The sequence below is a fragment of the Nycticebus coucang genome, chromosome 7, assembly GCF_027406575.1.
Source record: "Nycticebus coucang isolate mNycCou1 chromosome 7, mNycCou1.pri, whole genome shotgun sequence".
Lineage (NCBI taxonomy): Eukaryota > Metazoa > Chordata > Mammalia > Primates > Lorisidae > Nycticebus > Nycticebus coucang.
Genome location: NC_069786.1, coordinates 121669588 through 121689724, shown reverse-complemented (window position 1 = coordinate 121689724; position 20137 = coordinate 121669588). Strand labels below are relative to the sequence as shown.

General features: G+C 36.0%; 1 protein-coding gene across 1 annotated transcript in view; it reads left to right on the top strand.

The window, feature by feature from the left end:
* The window catches only part of CUL3 (cullin 3), a 115209-nt gene that overhangs the window by 79220 nt on the left and 15852 nt on the right, over nucleotides 1–20137 (top strand). Inside the window, exons 9-13 of the mRNA XM_053597601.1 lie at nucleotides 3186–3356; nucleotides 4077–4184; nucleotides 7198–7322; nucleotides 9752–9848; nucleotides 12374–12508. Of these exons, the coding sequence (XP_053453576.1) occupies nucleotides 3186–3356; nucleotides 4077–4184; nucleotides 7198–7322; nucleotides 9752–9848; nucleotides 12374–12508 (636 nt within the window). The remainder of the gene's footprint in view (nucleotides 1–3185; nucleotides 3357–4076; nucleotides 4185–7197; nucleotides 7323–9751; nucleotides 9849–12373; nucleotides 12509–20137) is intronic.

Below are 20137 nucleotides of genomic sequence, written 5' to 3'. Positions count from 1 at the left end.
TGTATATTTAATTTTATTTGTTGATACAAAATTTCATATGAAAGTAGGATAAAAAATCAAACATACGTTTCGCTGTGCTTAAATGTGTGCTGTCGTCTATTATAAAGTATTCAGTATTTGACAAAATTCCCTTCATAGTAGCTTCAAAGAAAATGAAATACCTGGGAATATACCTTACAAAAGACGTGAAGGACCTCATGTGAAACCTTAAGAAAAGAAATAGCTGAAGACATTAATAAATGGAAGAACATGCCATGCTTCTGGCTGGGAAGAATCAGCATTGCTAAAATGTCTGTACTTCCAAAGCAATCTACAGATTGAGGGCAATCCCCATTAAAATACCAACATCATACTTTGAAGAACTGGAAAAAATAGTTTGTTGTTCGCTTGGAACTAGAAAAAAACCCTGTATAGCTAAGACAATTCTAAGTAATAAAAACAAAGCCAGGGGCATCACCCTACCAGACCTTAGACTATATTACAAGTCCATAGTGATCAAAACAGCATAGTATTGGCACAAAAATCAAGACAGACATCTGGAACTGAACAGAAAACCAAGAGATGAAAACTAACGTTTTACAGCCACCCGATCTTGGATAAACTGAAAAAGAGCATACATTGGGGAAAAGAATTCCTGTTCAATAAATGGTACTGGAAGAACTTGATAACCACATGTAAAAGACTGAAACTGGACCCAAACCTTTTGCCACTTACAAAAATTAATTCAAGATGGATAGAAGATTTAAGTCTAAGGCATGAAATGATTAAAGTCCTCTAAGAAAGCGTGGGGAAAACTGTTGAGGATGTTGACCTGGGGAAAGATTTTATGAAGATGACTTCCATGGCAATTGCAACAACAAAAATAAACAAATAGGACTTAATTAAACTAAAAAGCTTTAGCACAGCTAAGGACACAACAATTAAAGCAAATAGACAACCTTCAGAATAGGAAAAAATATTTTCATGTTACTAATCCGGCAAAGGCTTGATAACTAGAATCTACAGAGAACTCAGATTAATCAATAAAAAAGGAAACTATCCCATCCATCAGTGGGCAAGAGACATGAATAAAACATTCTCTGAGAAAGACAAATGAATGGCTAACAAACATGAAAAATGCTCATTATTCCTTATTATTAGAGAAATGCAAATCAAAACCACCCTGAGATAACACCTAACCCCAGTAAAATCAGCCCACATCACAAAGTCCCAAAGTATTGGCATGAATGTGAAGAGAAAGGAACACTTTTACACTGTTGGTAGGATCGTAAACTAATACAACCTCTTTGGAAAGAAGTATGGAGCATCCTCAAAGAACTCAAATTAGAGCCCCCATTTGACCCCACAATCCCATTACTAGGCATTTTACCCAGAAGAAAAAAAATCACTTTATCATAAAGACATTTGCACTAGAATGTTTATTGCAGCTCAGTTTACAATTGCCAAGATGTGGAAACAACCTAAATGCCCACCAACCCAGGAATGGATAAAAAGTTATGGTATATGTATACCATGGAATACTACTCTGCCATAAAAAAGATGGTGACTTTTTTTTAATACATCTTTTGTATTAACCTGGATGGAATTGAAACATATTCTTAGTAAAGTATCCCAAGAATGGAAAAGCAAAAATCCAATGTACTCCCTACTAATATGAAGCCAGTAGATAATCTAATTTTTACCCACACAGGAGGAAAAACTCAATTCAATTCAAGCTTGGGGCGTGGGAAGAAGCAAGGGGAAGAGGGAAAGGTAGGGGTCGGAGTGATCCCACTTAATGGGCACAATGTAGGAGGGTGTGGCACACCTTTTGGGTGCAGGACACAACTACAAGAGGGACTGTACCTAACAAGTTCAAATATTGTGACCTGATTGTACCCTTACATTAACCTGAAATTAAAAAAAAAGTATTCAGTGTTTGACATGGAGACATGACTATCAAAATTTGTTTGACATTTCACTTACTGTGTAATTGGTATCAAATATGCGCACAAACTGCACAGCTGTAGTTGTTAAAGAGTCATCTGCATGACTGAGAGTTAGATAAGCTATAATATGAACTCTACTAGTATAGAGTAGAGCAAAACTCTACTAGTATAGAAAAAGCAATGCTTTTTCTCATTTGTTTCTGGAGGTTATATATCAAACAATATTTGGGTGCCAAAAAGGCATAAATAGAATAGCTCTCAAAAAATAGTTTGAGAGCATAGGACTCACGTTCAGTTTCAAGCCTTTATGATATCTCTGGGACCTTGGGGTTCACTTCAGTATAGAAGATCATCTTAAGCATATTTTGATCTTATGTGAATTGCTCTTTTTTTATATTATCTTGGAATTTGTAAGACAAAAGGGATATTTTTATAACAAATGGCCACAGGTTTTACAGGCAGTAGTTGTCTGCCTGTAGAAAGGAAATAGGATCACTAAGGATACACAGAATGGAAAAGACTATCAATGACACATCCATGTAAGTTTTCATTTTCCTAAAGTTATTTAATCCAACTCGCCACAGAATCATCTTGCCCTTATTAGTATTGGATTAGAACAAATCATTGCCCTCTGTTTGCATATTTTCTTTATTATTGTTTCAGGTTAATTTTAGGGTACGAAGAATTAAGTTACAATGTTTGCATTTATTAGGTAGAGTCCCTCTTACAATTATATCCTGCCCCCAAGATGTGTACCTTACACCTTGGGCAACATTGTACTCATTAAGTGGGAGCAACCCATCCCTCTTCCTTCTCCCCTATCTCCACACCCTCATCCCTTGCCCCCCAATTTGAGTTGATTTTGAGTTTTTATCTTACGTGAGTGTATATTAGATCATCTCGTATGTTTGCCTATATATTATGCAAAGACTTCATAAAAGTCTTAAAACTAAAATTTTATTTCATCTGTTCTCATTCATTCCTCATCTAATCCTGTATTACCTCATCCCCCACCCCACCCCCATTTTGGTAGCCTTCTAGGGAATGGAGTTTCACTCCGACCCCTCATAAATGGTATGCTAGATGAGAGTTTAAAAATTGTGCCACTATGTGAAGCAGGAGGCACTTTGTCAAACCATGTCCCTTTTTCTAATGTATGTCAACCAGACACTTATATTTGTTTTCAAACTGTAGTGTCTTAAGGAACTGTGGTACTGTTATTATACAACTAAAATTAATTGTCTTTTAATTTTGTAGCTAACAGAGCAAGAAGTAGAAACAATACTGGATAAAGCAATGGTCCTTTTTAGGTTTATGCAAGAAAAAGATGTATTTGAACGTTATTATAAGCAACACTTGGCAAGGAGACTTCTCACAAATAAGAGTGTTTCTGATGACTCTGAAAAAAATATGATATCTAAATTAAAGGTAAGGTATATGTAAGATAAACTGGCATACCAGCAACATGTGATTGGAAATTATTTGCTTCATTTTAAATGTTTTATTTCTAGAAATAAATGTAGAATGTTTTGGACAGGACATAAGTTATTCATTTGTTCAAGTTCTGGGACATTGAAAATTTGCTTGTATTTCTGTTGATGTGTCTCAGGATACATTTGTGGAGTCTAGATTTGGGGAGGATTAATGAAAGGGAAACAAAGAGAATATTATCACAAAGTTCTGTTTCAAAAATGTGGTTTGTAGAATTCCTGTACCTCAGTTACCTGAGACACTTGTTAAAAATTCAGAGCTCTGGGTCCTACCTTGCATTGGGGCTAGATTTGAACCCGCCACCTCCAGCATATGGGGCGGCGCCCTACTCCTTTAAGCCACAGGCGCTGCCCCGTAACCTGCATTTTCAAATAAAATCTTAAAGTTTGGTAACCATAAGGTTAAAGCGACTACTGGAAAGATTTTTTTTTTTTTTTTTTTTTTGCAGTTTTTAGCCGGGGCTGGGTTTGAACTCACCACCTCCGGTATATGGGACTGGCGCCCTTCTCCTTTGAGCCACAGGCGCTGTCCCTACTGGAAAGATTTTTAAGGCAAACTACCAGGGATGGCAATAACATGGAGTAGTTTCATTTCTACACTTTTTTTCATAGAAAAATCTGCTATTTGTTTGCATGTATTTGTGTTTTTTCTCCACAGACTGAATGTGGATGTCAATTCACATCAAAACTGGAAGGAATGTTTAGGGATATGAGCATCTCAAACACAACAATGGATGAATTCAGGCAACATCTACAGGCAACTGGGGTAAGATTCTGCATTAATGTCTACTTGTGTAAAATCTTGTAATGGTCATTTGCATCCATTTAGCAGATGTTAGTTTATTTCAGTGTCATTAGTGATAACGTTTATTGTCTTAAGTACTTAATTTCCTCCATGTTACCTCTTTTTCTAACTGTGTTTATGTTAAAACTTTATTTAAAATTAATTTAAAATTCCTCCAAGTGGATTCTCTACTTGAAGGAATACACTGAAAATTTAATAAATACAGTTACTCTATTATAACCATTTTACATTGTGGAAAGAATGCTGGGGTTAGTCAAGTTTACTGTGTTTTAGCTCTTTTTTTTCTACTTTGCCATGGATTGTGTTATCTTGTGATAGTTACCTGACCTTCCTATACATCAGTATTTTCATTCTCTTCTGTAAGGTTAGCACGGAAGGGCCTCACATCCTAAGGATGGGTGGAGGGTCAACTGACTATAAAAACACAGAGAATTAGTATGTATAAATATATTTTGTATTGTGACTCCCTGAAGGTAATGGACTGGAACTTCTATGACTTTGAAGTCTGATTGGTGGGGGTGTGGGGGATGGGTTTGCACTTGTGAGGATTTAATGAAGTTAAGAATTTTATTTCTTTTTTTTACTGTTTTCCAACTTTGCCTTAACTTTTAAATTTATCTACTTATTTATTTTTATTCCATCAAAACTAGATATTTATTGTTTTAATAAGAAATAATATTGATAAAATCTAAGTGATAAAGAGCTGGAAAACCTTAAATTATTCAAAACAGGATTCTACTTATTAGTCTTGGGAAGTAGATTTTAAGATTCTCACAAAATGGAATGGCTAACAAAACAGTTAAGCCTTTATAAGGAGTTAGGTAGACCTGTATTTATTGACATGGAAAGATACTATAGACCTACTAAGTAAGGGAAGCAACCTTCAAGTCAGAGAACTCCACAGTTACAAGTTTTTAGTTTTTCTCAATGACCACATACCACTTTGCAGTTAAAATGAGTCACAATCATTAACAAATTTGAAGATCTTTCCTTGATATTTATTTATTTTTATTATCATTATTATTATTATTACTTTTCTGATGTCACCCTCAGTAGAGTGCCAGAGCATCGCAGCTCACAGCAACCTCAAACTCTTGGGCTTACTTAGCCTCAACCTCCCTTGTGGCTGGGACTGTAGGCGCCCACCAAGACACCTGGCTATTTTTGTTTGTTTGTTTATTTAAGCAGGCTCAGGCCAGATTTGAACCCACCATCCCCGGTGCATGTGGCTGGCATCCTAACTGCTGAGCTATGGGCCCCTAGCCCTTTCTTTAATATTTAAATATGAGATCATCACTTCAGCTGATCTCACAGCCCTATCACAAGCAAGATATGTGAAAATAGTTCTGTAGAATGAAAATCTTTATACATAAGGTTATGCTGACTTCACTGTAAATAGTATCTAAATGGGGAAAGGAGGTCAATTTATTACTCTTTGCTGACATTATCTTACATCTGGAAAACCCCGAAAGTTCGACCAAGAGTTCTGGAATTGATTTGCCTCATAAATATCAGTGTTTATAGTGGAAAAGAGCTGGGAGCAGGAAAGTTTATAAATCTCTGATACATAGAAATTTGGGTGGGCAGGAACTGAATTATGTGATTATCCCGAGATTGTTTTTAGATTGTTTAGGGATTTATATTTAAAGCCACCTAATAAATTGATATATTTTTATGTAATTTTTATTTGATAATTTTTTTCTGTTTATGTTCTTCTTCCATTAATTTTACACATTGAAAGCTAGAGAGTAGGGTAGATCCTGTGCATATTAATAAAGGTTGGAGGAACTGACCAAGTTGTACCCCTCGTAACTCCTTGTCACCTTGCAGATGTACGAGTAGATCTCCACTTTTCCAGGTGCAGCATCTGAAAGTGTGTTATGATCCTCTCCTCTGTGTGTTGTGTACGATTTTCGATTTCCATTCTTTTGAGTGGAATAATTGTTCAGTGTTTACTTGTGATGAAATCTGATCTATGGAATGGAGTCTTTTTTGTAAACTCGTCCCCCTCCAGTAAAAAAAAAATCTGTATTATTAAACCAACGAGGTTAGATTAAAATGGAAAAATTTAAAACAAATTTTGACTATCAATATTAAAAATATTTTATTCTTAAGAGTTCATGTTGAGGCGGCGCCTGTGGGTCAACGGGTAGGGCGCTGGTCCCATATGCCGGAGATGGCGGGTTCAAGCCCAGCCCCAGCCAAAAACTAAAAAAAAAAAAAAAAAAAAAAGAGTTCATGTTGATACACTTTGTTTTCTTAGAAATTTAACTTGTTTAGAAGAAAGTAATTGTGACAATGGTGCTGGCATGTTGTAGTCATTCATTGTACAAATATAGAGCACTTGCTATACATACAGGATCTTCATTGTTCTATGCAGAGGTTGTAAGAATGCTGCATTAAACATGAAAATTTTGATACATTAGAGATGTTTTTGTGTTAAGATGGTAAAAATGATTTAAAACTGAAAGATTGTAAACTAGAATTTTTTTCTGAAATAATGTTAATACAATCCTATGACATCTAAAAAAGTTTAAAGGCCAAAACTTTTCAGTTCTCAATGATCTGGTTAAGCTAACATCTTGAGCAATAGTTAAAAACCATTTGCCAGAATAACTAAAATTTGGGGAGCACTAGATGGATCTGACCTTTAAGAAAATGTTTTGTTTACTAGATATTAGACAAAGTATAGTAGAACCTCTGTTAAGTTAACCACAAACAAACTGGTCAACATAAGGAACTTCCACTGAGTACATGTGGTACATACCTGGTCTGAAAGGTCAACTTCAAGGAGGTGTTCAGTGTAGGGAGCTAGTCAACTATGGAAGTTCTGCTGTACTTTGATAAGTCTGACACACTGTCTAGATGGAATAGTTAACAAATCTTAGTTAATTGGGAAGTTTGACACAGTGTCCAGACAGAATAGATAACAAATCTTAGTTAATTAGGGGGTGTCTCTTTCTGTTTCACATAGGTATCTTTAGGTGGTGTTGATCTCACAGTCCGCGTGCTCACGACAGGATACTGGCCCACTCAGTCAGCCACACCAAAGTGCAACATCCCACCAGCACCACGACATGCTTTTGAGATTTTCAGAAGGTAAACCTACATCAGGCTTTGTATTTCTAAGTATAAATATTATTGAATATTTATTGAAATAAATTTGATTGTTAGGAGTGTCCCTCATGAGTATGAATATACTCCATTTTTTTACTTCATGTTCAAAAGGAGAATTTTATTTTAGTGTGCAGTAGTTTTCCCCTTTATGAGATCTATTTATACCCAACAATTTGAAATGCCTTTAATTTAGACTAGTAGTTAAAACGGCAAAAAAAAAAAAAAAAAGGCAAGTAAATGATAATGGAAAACCAGGTCCAGAGAATTCCGTGGACTTTACTGAACGCTTTAGCTAACTTGAATTGTTAGAACCACATGGATACCTTATTCCTTCTGGTACTCAGAGTCTCTAGGTAGGCAGTTCTGATGAAGATGAGGAGAAAGGTGAAAAATAAAATGAATAATGGTATCAATTGCAAGGAAAATAATGGAGAAAGATCCAAGCAAATGGTTTCTTTGGTCTGCTGAAAAAACTTGGCTTACTACTGCAGTGTGGAGAATACTTTCTGAAAAAGCCACTCGTGAACACTAGGTGTGAAGATGAGTGTATCCCTCTTCATCAAGCAGCCTACAGTGGACACTTAAATATTGTCCATGAGCTGATTGTACAGGGACAGATGTTCATGCAGTGACGGTGGATGACTGGATACCCCTGCACAGTGCTTGTAAGTGGAATGATACCAGAGTGGCTTCTTTCTTTCTTCAGCATGATGCAGATGTCAGTGCCCAAACAAAAGGCTTCTTGACCCCCTTGCATCTTGCTGCTGGGAACAGAGACAGCAAAGATACTCTAGAACTCTTCCTGGTGAACCATACATCAAACCAGGTCTGAAAACCAACTTGGAAGAAACTGCATTTGATACCGCCAGGAGGACAAGTATCTATCACTACCTCTTTCAAATTGTGGAAGGCTGTACAAATTCTTCACCTCAGTCTTAATAGTTCTAGTAATTCTCTTAAGTTTCTAAATATCTATGCCTCCTTTTTGTGAAATATTAAATATTTCCATAGTACAAAAGTTGACATCAAATAAATCTCTTTAACTACAAAAAATTCAGTGGTACTGTTTACAGTGTCTTCCAAGTGAATTGCCTGACCTTGATGTCAGAATGTACTTGAAAGTTATTTGCATAAACCTTTAATAATGTTGTGGAGTTTGTAATTTTTATCAGAAGTATTTTTAATGCCTATACTTGATACAGCTTGTATAGCAACTAAAAGTAATTTTGGTGCTAATCCAAGAGAAATGTATTTTTTAAATATCCCATATCCTGGATCTTTGTTGAGTTTTGAGTATATTAACATGTATAAGGTGAAGTAACTCAGAATTCAATGTAAAATAGTTTTAAATATTCTGGTGCAGTTAAGCTGTCTTCTCTACATTATCATAACCAACTGCTTTCATTTTAAACCAGAACTAGTACATTAATGACTTGAATTTTTTTTTTCCTTAACCTAGATTTCAGTCTTTTAGAACTTAGACCATTTTCAGGAAAATAACTTGGCTAGGCGTTTAATCTGTGTGTGTCGTATACTGCTTTCCTTACTATAATTCACAGTCACGTGGATAGTCTTACATGGTCCTTATTCTAATAGTGATTCAGTATGACCTTTTAGACATGCATACGAATACACCTTGGCAGTAAATCATGATATACCTGCTATCCAGCTGGCTTCACCTGCTAAAGCCTGCTCATTTAGTCATTGCTATAATGTCTGTTGAGTTCACAGGTTGATGTTGATTTTCCAAGGCCCTTATTTTATAAACATACAAATGAAAGGCAGAGTAGCAAGGGAAAAGGAATTTTTAAGAATGAGGGGTTGGATTATTGTATTGGACTAGAACCACAGGTGGCTCAGGCTTGTTTTTAAAGTATAAATATAAATATTTAAGAATAATTAAGTATAGGATTTAACAGCAACAAAGGGAGAAATTTATTCTTTATGCTTTTAATATATATGAATGAGTTGAATAAAACTTCAGAAGAATATTTTATTCATGCTTTTTCAGCATTACGGCACGCTTAGGGATGTATTTGGTACTGTTGCTATCTGCCACTGTTGGAGGACCAATTGATAATTGGGTTAACATGGAGACACATGGTCTTGTGATTGAATGGCAGGGGCTGTGCAGCAGCAGGCTGAGGCAGCGTGTACGGCAGAAATAATTTAGTGTGCTGCACTTACCGTTCCCTGTCCAGCCGATACGCGTGGAGGGGCACTCATGCTCTCTTGCTCTTTGTTCTGTTTGCTCTTCTGTGAAATGTTAGAACTGAACTTAATTCCTAAAGTTTCTTTTAGCTTTTTAAGTTTCCCACATGCATTTATTTGTTGTGGTTGTTGGCTTATAATTTATAATTTCAAATACATAAATCGTTTGATTCTCTAAAACCTGGTTTAATTTGTTGAAGGTTCTACTTAGCCAAACACAGTGGTCGACAGCTCACACTCCAACATCACATGGGTTCTGCAGATCTCAATGCTACCTTTTATGGACCAGTTAAAAAGGTAAATACTGATAGACTGAACATACTAAGTAACTTAAAATTAGTCTGTTGAACTTGTTTGTGATTTATGTTGTCCTGGATAAATTATTTATTTCTCATTTCTCTACCTTTCTCAAATATGTAAAAGGTTAAAATTGTGGATTTCATTTATTACTTCTGTTACCTCAGTTGCTAACTTTATTTGAAATATGAAGACAATGCCAGTAGTCTTCCTTTAAGAAATAAAGACTATTAGGATAACTACACAGTTTATTTGTAAGATTAGATTTAAGACAGCATTGCATAAAATAGTAAAATCTGGTTGATTTGAGGGTATACAAAGCCATGCATCTGTTCTCAAAATTCTATTCGTAATAAATCAAGATGGGGAAAGTTAACACTAGAGATTGACAAATGTTACTAAAGTTATTTAAAAAATTAATAATGCACCAGAGATTTCCCTTCATTTCTTTAAGTAGTTGTTTTTTTTTATGTCTAGAATTATGAGATTTAGAGTAATAACTTAGTTTCATTACTTGATATGACTCAAATCAGGATGATTTGCCTTAAAATTGAGAAATAATGTTTTCTAGAAAAAAACAAAGACAGACATGTAAGTTGTCACCTAAGCAGCAAATAAAAGTTTTATTTTAGGCTCAGTGCCTGTGGCTCAAGTGGCTAAGGCTCCAGCCACATATACCTGAGCTGGCGGGTTCAAATCCAGCCGAGGTCCACCTGTCAACAATGACAACTGCAACCAAAAAAATAGCTGGGCATCGTGGCAGGTGCCTGTAGTCCCAGCTACTTGGGAGGCTGAGGCAGGAGAAACTCTTGAGCCCAGAAGTTGGAGGTTGCTGTGAGCTGTGATGTCACAGAACTCTACCCAGGATGATAGCTTGAGGCTCTGTCTCAAAAATAAATAAATAAATAAATAAAGGTTTTATTTTAGATTTTAATTAGGATCTTAGGATTTTCACGGGTCATTGTAACACCAAATTTTTAGCATTGCCGAAAATGCCTATAGATATTCTATTTTATGTTTAAAATAGGAAATAGTTCTTTACAATTCACTCAGTTGAATATTTGGCATTAATATATTTAATTGTAAGTGAGAAAGGTAAGGAAACTAAAGAACTCAGCTTTTAATTATTGCTTATTTTTGTTTTAAAGGAGACATTTTTCCTAATGTTATCTTTTGAAAGTTTATTAAGTAGAACATTGGTTTTAAAAATATAATGTGTTTAATTATTGAAAGCTGGGCTTTGTACCTCCGAAATCATAAATCAGGAATAGGGTTTAAGAATGGCAGGTACCCCCCCAATCAACCCCCTCCCCCCCCCGCATGCTATGCTGGTTATTTTTGTTTGTTTGTTTTTGAGACAGAGTCTCACCATGTTGCCCTCAGTAAAGTACTGTGGCGTCACAGCTCACAGCAACCTCAAAACTCTTGAGCTTAAGTGATTCTCTTGCCTTAGCTTGGGACTAAAGGCACCTGCCACAGTGCCCAACTATTTTTTTGTTATTGTCATTGTTTAGCTGTCCCAGGCTAGGTTTGAACCTGCCAGCCACAGTGTATGTGGCTGGGCGCTCTAACCACTGAGCTATGGGTGTCAGCTGCTATGCTCATTTTTTTTTATTTTTTACTTATTTGTTTGCTTTTTTCAGACAGTCTCAAGCTGTTGCCCTGGGTAGAGTGCTGTGGCTCACAGCAACCTCCAACTCTTCTGCTTAAGCCTCATCCTCCCAAGTAGCTGGGACTAGAGGTGCCTGGCACAACACCCAGCTATTCTTTGGTTATAGTTGTCATTGTTGTTTGGCAGGCCCGGGATGGATTCGAATCCGCCAGCTCCAGTGTGTGTGGTTGGCGCCCTAGCCGCTTGAGCTACAGGTGCTGAACCATGCTATGCTGTTTTTTTTTTTTTTTTTTTTTGTAGAGACAGAGTCTCACCTTATCGCCCTTGGTAGAGTGCCGTGGTGTCACACAGCTCACAGCAACCTCCAAATCCTTGGGCTTAGGTGATTCTCTTGACTCAACCTCCCAAGTAGCTGGGACTACACGCGCCCGCCATAACGCCCGGCTATTTTTTTGTTGCAGTTTGGCCGGGGCTGGGTTTGAACCCGCCACCCTTGGCATATGGGGCCGGCGCCCTACCCGCTGAGCCACAGGTGCTGTTTTTTAATGTCTTACTGTGATCACATAGAAAGAAACCTAACCCTTTTATATTTGGTGTTAGTGTAATAGTAGTGGTGTTTCCTAAGTCCTTTACTATTGTCATCCTAATGTGCTACTAAAATAATGTTAGCTTTAAGTGTAAGGAATTGTTGATTAATAACTTGCTCAATATGTCCACCATGAGAGAAAAAGCGGACAGTCTGAGTAGTTTATGTGTTTTATGTACACATTTTTAAATAGATTTCCTTTTTATATAGGAATAAGTTATGTAGTTTTATTGAGGAGGAGACAGATATTATAGCTATATCTGAAATATACCATTAAAGCTACCAGGAGATAATTGTATCTTATATTATTTTTATAAAATAAAACAGGAAGATGGATCAGAAGTTGGTGTTGGAGGTGCACAGGTTACGGGCTCCAATACGCGGAAGCACATATTGCAAGTCTCCACTTTCCAGATGACCATATTAATGCTCTTCAATAATAGGGAAAAATACACATTTGAGGTATGGATTATGGGTGTGTACATTTTAACCAGTCTAACTCTCACGGGTTATATAAGTCTTTTTTATTTGAGAAGTCTTTAGAGAGTGTCTTTGAATACCTTTGAAAACAGCATAAAGTGGCCCATGAAACTGTGTGAACATCATACACTGCTTGAGTTATGTTTTCATTTCAGTTTTTAAATCAACTTTAAAAATCATACTTTATTGCAGGATAATTTTTATATACTTAAACATACCCCATATTGAGTACACAATGTGATGAGTTTAAACTTGTGTACTATGTAGCTACTACCATCACAATCAAGAATTACCCAGAAATGGAGAATATTATCACTAAGATTTCTTTGTGCATGTTTGGAGTTACCTCCTACCACCCCAGGCAGCTAGTGCTCTGCCTTATATCACTGTAAATCAGTTTTGCCTTTTCTAGGATTTTATTTAAATGGAATCATATAATGTATGCTATGTTCAGCTTCTTTGAATAGCATAGTATTTTTAAGATTCATCTGTGTTGTTACATACAGTCAGTAATTTGTTCCTTTTTACTAGTAACTAAGTGATTTCTTTTTGCAGTCTTTTTTAATTTAATTTAATTAATTAATTTTTTTTTTGGCCAGGGCTGTGTTAGAACCTGCCACGTCTGGCATATGGGGCCATCGCCTTTCTCCTTTGGGCCACAGGCACCGCCCTCCTAAGTGATTTCTGTTTTTAATACGAATGTGCTTCATTTTCTTTGCCAGTTCATCTGTTGATGAGCATTTAGGTTGTTATCAGATTTGGGTTGTTGGGAATAGAGCTATTATATTTAACTTTAAAAAAAACTGCCAAACTTTCCCAAAGCGGATGTACATTTTGCATTCCCAGAAGCAGTGTAAGAGAGGTCTGGTTGTCCACATCCTCTACAGTGTTTTTAATTTTAGCCATTTTAGTTGTTAAGTAATTGTATCTCATTCTGGATTTAATTTTTCTTTCCTTGATAACTGATGTTGAACATCTTTTATGTATTCATATTCCATTAATAATCTCTTGTTGGGTGGAAGTGTCTGTTTATCTCTTCATTGGGTTAATTTCTTATTACTAAGTTACAAATAGTTCTTTAAAAATTCTGTATACAAGTCCATTGTCAGATAAATGTTCTGTGAAAAATTTTCACTCTGTTTCTTTTTCATTTTTGTTGCTTTTTTTCTTTTTTCTCTCTCCCTCCTCCCCCACCTTTTCCTCCTTACCCTCCCACCCATGCCCCTCTTTTCTTTGGTAAAGACAGGGTTTTGCTCTGTCACTCAGTCCCCACAAGTAGCTGGGGACTACAGGTGCATGCCACCGTCCCTGGCTAATTAATTTTTTTTTTCTTTTAGAATCAGGATCTTCCTATGTTGCCAAGGCTGGTCTTGGACTATCCTCTTGGACTATCCTTCCACCTCGGCCTCCCAAAGCGCTGGAATTATAGGCGCAAGCCATCAAGCCTGGCTATCTTTTTGTTTTCTTCATGGTATCTTTTGAAGAACAGAATTTTAAATATGAACACAGTTCAGTTTAATCACTTTTTGCCTTTTATAGTTTGTGCTTTTGATGTCCTGGAAATCATTGCTGAACCCAAAATTGTTTTAAGTGATTCATAATTTTAGCTTTTTATATTTAGGTCTATGATAACTTTTAAGATAATTTTTTAGTATGGTATAGGGTAAAGATTAAGATTTTTTTTCCTCCCACATACAATCATTTGCTTGTTCCAGATTCATTTGTTGAAAGCACTATTTTTTTCCTAATGAACTATATTGGCTCTTTCATTTTTCAAAAAAAAAAAATTGACCATAAATGGGTGGGCCTGTTTTTATACTGTCTGATCTATTTCTTATTTATGTCTGTTCTTATGGCACTTTTACACTATGTTGATGGCATAGTCAGATTTTTTTGCACCATCTTTTTCTTCCCTTAGAGTAACTAATTAATTATAATATGCTTAGTTTTTATTTCCTTTTCCCTTTCTCCCAAGTTGTGATTGATTACATTAAATGCAATTCGTTTTTTCCTGTACCTTTAAACAGTATCTTAGGGTTGAAATGAAGGTCATGTGATTCTCACTAAGTTTTCTTTTTCTTTTTTTTTGTTTTTTTCTTTTTTATTGCTGGGGATTCATTGAGGGTACAGGAAACCAGGTAACACTGATTGCATTTGTTAGGTAAAGTCCCTCTTACAATTGTGCCTTGCCCACATAAGGTGTGTCACACACCAAGGCCCCACCCCCTTCCTCTCTGCTCTTCCTTTCCCCTACCCCCCTTCCTCCTCCTCTCTCACTTTTCTCCCCTTCCCCCACCCTCCACTGTGTCATTAATTGTCATTAATTGTCCTCATATCAAAATTGAGTACATAGGATTCATGCTGCTCCATTCTTGTGATGCTTTACTAAGAATAATGTGTTCCATTTCCAACCAGGTTAACACAAAGGTTGTAAAGTCTCATTGTTTTTAATGGCTGAGTAGTATTCCATGGTATACATATACCACAGCTAGTTAAACCATTCCTGGGTTGGTGGGCATTTAGGCTGAGTCCATATTTTGGCGATTATAAATTGAGCTGCAATAAACAGTCTAGTACAAGTGTCCTTATGAGAAAAGGATTTTTTTCCTTCTGGGTAAATGCCCAGTAGGGATTGTAGGATCAAATGAGGGTCTAGCTTGAGTTCTTTGAGGTTTCTCCATACTTCCTTTCAAAAAGGTTGTATTAGTTTGCAGTCCCACCAGCAGTGTAAAAGTGTTCCTTTCCCTCCACATACGAGCCAGCATCTGCAGTTTTGAGATTTTTTTGATATGGGCCATTCTTGCTGGGGTTAGATGATATTTCAGGGTGGTTTTGATTTGCATTTCTCTAATAATTAGGGACGATGAGCATTTTTTCATGTTTGCTAGCCATTCGTCTGCCTTCTTTAGAGAATGTTCTGTTCATCTCTCTTCTCCATTGATACATGGGATTGTTGACTTTTTTCATGTGGATTAATTTGAGTTTTCTATAGATCCTAGTTATCGAGCTTTTTTCTGATTCAAAATATGCAAATTTTCTTTCCCATCGGGTAGGTTGTCTGTTGGCTTTGGTTGTTGTCTCCTTAGCTATGCAGAAGCCTTTCAGTTTAATTAAATCCCATTTGTTTATTTTTATTGTTGTTGCAATTGCCACGGCAGTCTTCTTCATAAAGTCTTTCCCCAGTCCGATACCTTCCAATGTTTTTCCTGTGCTTTCTTTGAGGATTTTTATCGTTTCCTGCCTTAAATTTAAGTCCTTTATCCATCTTGAATCAATTTTTGTGAGTGGAGAAAGGTGCAGGCCCAGTTTCAGTCTTTTGCATGTGAATATCCAGTTCTCCCAGCACCATTTATTGAATAATGAATCTTTCCCTCAGTGTATGTTCTTGTTTGGTTTATCGAAGATTAGGTGGTTGTTAAGATGTTAGTTTCTTTCTTTTTTTTTTTTTTTTCTTTTTGCATGGCATCTTGAACTTTATTTTAAAACAACATATTTTGGTCCATTTCCTGGTTCTCTGTTCAATTCCAAGTGTCTGTGTCTCTATTTTTGTGCCAGTACCATGCTGTCTTGACCACTGTTGCTTTATAGTACAGCCTAAAATCTGGTATGCTGATGCTCCCAGCTTTGTTTTTATTACTAAGACTTGCCTTAGCTATATGGGGTTTTTTCTGGTTCCATACAAAATGCAAGATCCTTTTTTCCAAGTCTTGAAAGTACGATGTTGGTATTTTAATAGGGATAGCATTGAATTGGTAGATTGCTTTGGGAAATACAGACATTTTAACAATGTTGATTCTTCCCAGCCATGAGCATGGTATATTCTTCCATTTGTTAATATCAATATCCTCTGATATTTCCTTTGTTAGGCTTTCATAATTTTCTTTATAGAGGTCCTTCACCTCTTTTGTTAGGTATATTCCTAGGTATTTCATTTTCTTTGAAGCTATGGCGAAGGGAGTTGTGTCCTTAATTAGCTTCTCATCTTGGCTGTTATTGGCATATTCAGACACTACTGAATTGCGGACATTGATTTTATAGAGACATTACTGTATTTTTTGATGACTTCCGGGAGTCCTGTGGTTGAGTTTTTGGTATAAGTATAACTTATACTTATACCCATGATCTAAGTATAAGATCATGTCGTCAGCAAAGAGGGAGAGTTGACCTCCTCTGCTTCCATTTGGATGCCCTTTATTTCCTTGTCTTGCCTAATTGTATTGGCTAGAACTTCCAGCACTATGTTGAATAGTAATGGCTACAGAAGACAACCTTGTCTGGTTCCAGTTCTAAGTGGAAAAGCTTTCAGTTTTACTCCATTCAGTAAGATATTAGCTGTGGGTTTGTCACACAGCTTCCATCAGTTTAAGAAACATGCCACCTATGCCTATAATCTTCAGTGTACTAATTAGAAAAGGATGCTGAATTTTATCAAATGCTTTTTCTGCATCTGTTGAGAGGATCATATGGTCTTTGATTTTGCTTCTGTTGATACAGTGAATAACATTTATGGACTTGCATATGTTAAACCAGCCTTGTATCCCTAGGATGAAGCCTACTTGATTATGATGTATGACTTTTTTGATGATAAGCTGTAATCTGTTGGCTAGGATTTTGTTGAGAATTTTTGCATCTATATTCATTAGTGAAATTGGTCTGAAGTTCTCCTTTTTAGTTGGGGCTTTTCCTGGTTTTGGTATCAGGGTGATGTTTGCTTCGTAGAACGTGTTGGGGAAGATTGCTTCCTCCTTGATTTTTTTGGAATAATTTCTGCAGTATGGGAATAAGCCCTTCTTTGAAGGTTTGATAGAATTCTGGTGTGAAGCCATCCGGACCAGGGCATTTTTTTTGTTGGGAGATTTTTTTAATTGTTTTTTTAATCTCCGGGCTTGAAATTGGTCTTTTCAGGAGCTCTATTTCTTCCTGGCTAAGTCTAGGGAGAGGGTATGATTCCAAATATTGATCTATTTCCTTCACATTGTCAAATTTCTGGGCATAGAGTTTCTGGCAGTATTCAGAGATGATCTCTTGTATCTCTGTGGCATCAGTTGTTATTTCCCCTTTATCATTTCTGATTGAGGTTACTAGAGATTTTACTTTTCTATTTCTAGTTAGTCTGGCCAAAGGTTTATTTATCTATTTTATTTATTTTTTCAAAAAACCAACTCCTCGTTTCATTAATTTTCTGAATGATTCTTTTGTTTTCAATTTCATTGATCTCTGATTTACTTTTAGATATTTCTTTTCTTCTGCTGGGTTTTGGCTTGGATTGTTCTTCTCTTTCTAATTCCATTAAGATGGCTTGTGAATTTATTGATGCACTCTCTTTCTGTTTTTTGAATGTAGGCATCTAAAGCAATAAATTTTCCTCTCAGGACTGTTTTTGCAGTATCCCACAGGTTTTGGTAGCTTGTGTCTTCATTGTTGTTATGCTCAAGGAAGTTACTGATTTCCTGTTTTATTTTTTCCTGCACCCATCTGTCACTCAACAGAAGAGCCAAACAATATTAGCTCTGTGTAGCTCAGCAGCTCAGTTGGGGCCCTAGACAATGCTTAAAGTCATCCACACTCTCAACCAGGTTCTCCCAAGGTAGATGCCCAACCAAGTGCCCAAGTCCAAAAAGACAAAACAGTCCACAGGTAAGGCCTTCCATTTTTGCAGTCTCGCTGTTGCTGTAGTTACAGCTGTGGGCAGCCACCGCCAGCACGCTACCACTTGCCAGTTCTCCACTGCTTTTGTACTCCTCAGGTCTAGAAGTCTCTCCCTGTCTCCCTGTGCCCCCAGAGGGATGTTTCTGGACAGATCCCACCAGCCAGAGTTGCCTAGAGTCTTCTCTCCACAGTCTCACCGAAGAAGAAGCTGGACTTGGCTGCAATCTTGCTCCTCCCCCTCGATTCTTACTAAGTTTAAAGTTAAGGAAATGAACAAACATTTTGAAAGGTTCCAGAATAACTGCCATATTTTTATTTAATTAGATAGTTTTTTTTTTAAAGAGGATTCTTTATTTTATTTTTTTTACATATAGATGTGTTTATTAGGTTTCCACTTTTTGCCTTCACAAAATTAAAAAGGCTTAAAATTTAATAACAGTAACAGTGTTTAAGATAAGGACTAGAAACAAAAACCTCAAAGAATGAACAAAGATAAATACATTCGGAAAAGAAAGACGATTGCTGCATCGAAATATTAAGCAATAATAATAATAGTAATGCAAAGATAGTAACATTCACATTGTCAAATAAGAGTATGTCTATTATAGAATGTTTTGACTCTGAGGTTCAGTATGGAATCATCAGTTAACTTCTTTTTTTTTTTTTTTTGCAAAGTCTCAACAAATAGACAAATTAATATTTATAAATAAAAGTAAAAGATAATTTCAAAAAACAGATCATGCCAAATCTTATAGATAATAGAAAGAGAATAAATGCTTCAAAATTATTCTACTTAATCTGGATACACTGGATATTAAAATCGGAGAAAATATATTATTATAAAGGGAAAATTACAAACATATTACACTTACAAATGAGGATGCATTTGACCAAAAAAAGATAGTTTTTTATCTACAGGTGAACATAAGAAGAAAAAAATATATAAGTTTGAAATTATAAGGGCAAAAAGATTAAATTCTAGGCCTGTTTTAAAAATTTTTTTATTTTTAATTATGGGTACATAATAGTTGTATATCTTTAGAGGGTATATGTAATGTTTTGATACAGGCATACAAAGTAAATGAATCCAATCCGGGAAATTGAGGTATCCTTAACATTAGACATTTTAACATTTCTTTGTGTTAGGAACATACCAATTCCACTTTTTTAGTTGCTTTATATCCTCAACTGTTGTTGATTTCAGTCCCTTTGTTGTGCTGTCAAATATTGTTCATTTTAACTATATTTGTACATTCCCATTTTATTTATCTCTGCTACCTTTCCCACCATCTGTAACTCATTCTGCTCTGTGTGTCCATAAGATCAATTGCATTTAATATGTAGCTCCCACATATGAGTGAGACCATGAGAGCTTTGTCTTTCTGTATTTAACCGTAATGTTTTCCAGTTCCATCCATGTTGTTGTAAATAACAGGATTTCTTTCTTTTTTTGTGGCTATGTAAGATTCCATTGTGTATATGTACCACAGTTTCTCTATCCATTCATCCGTTCATGGACTCTTAGGTTGATTACATTATCTTGGCTGTTGTGAATGGTGCTGTAGTAAACACACAGACTTCTTTTTAGACATACTGAATTTCCCTCCTTTGCTGTGGGATTGCTGTGTCACATGGTAGTTCTGTTTTCAGTTTTCTGAGGAACTTCATACTGTTTTCCTTCACTAATTTGCACTCTCCCTAACAGGGTACAACAGTTCCCCTTCTCCACATCTGCACCAGCATTCGTTATTGCCTATATGTTTGATAAAATAGTAGTCTCATTGTAATGTCTCATTGTAGTTTTGATTTTCATTTTTCTGGTGACTAATGATGTTGAGCCTTTTTTTCATATAACCTGTTGGCCATTTTTTGTGAAAACTATTCAGATCCTTTGCCCATTTTTAAATCAGATGATGTGATTTTTTTCCTATCAGGTTGTTGGGACTCCTTATATATTCTAGT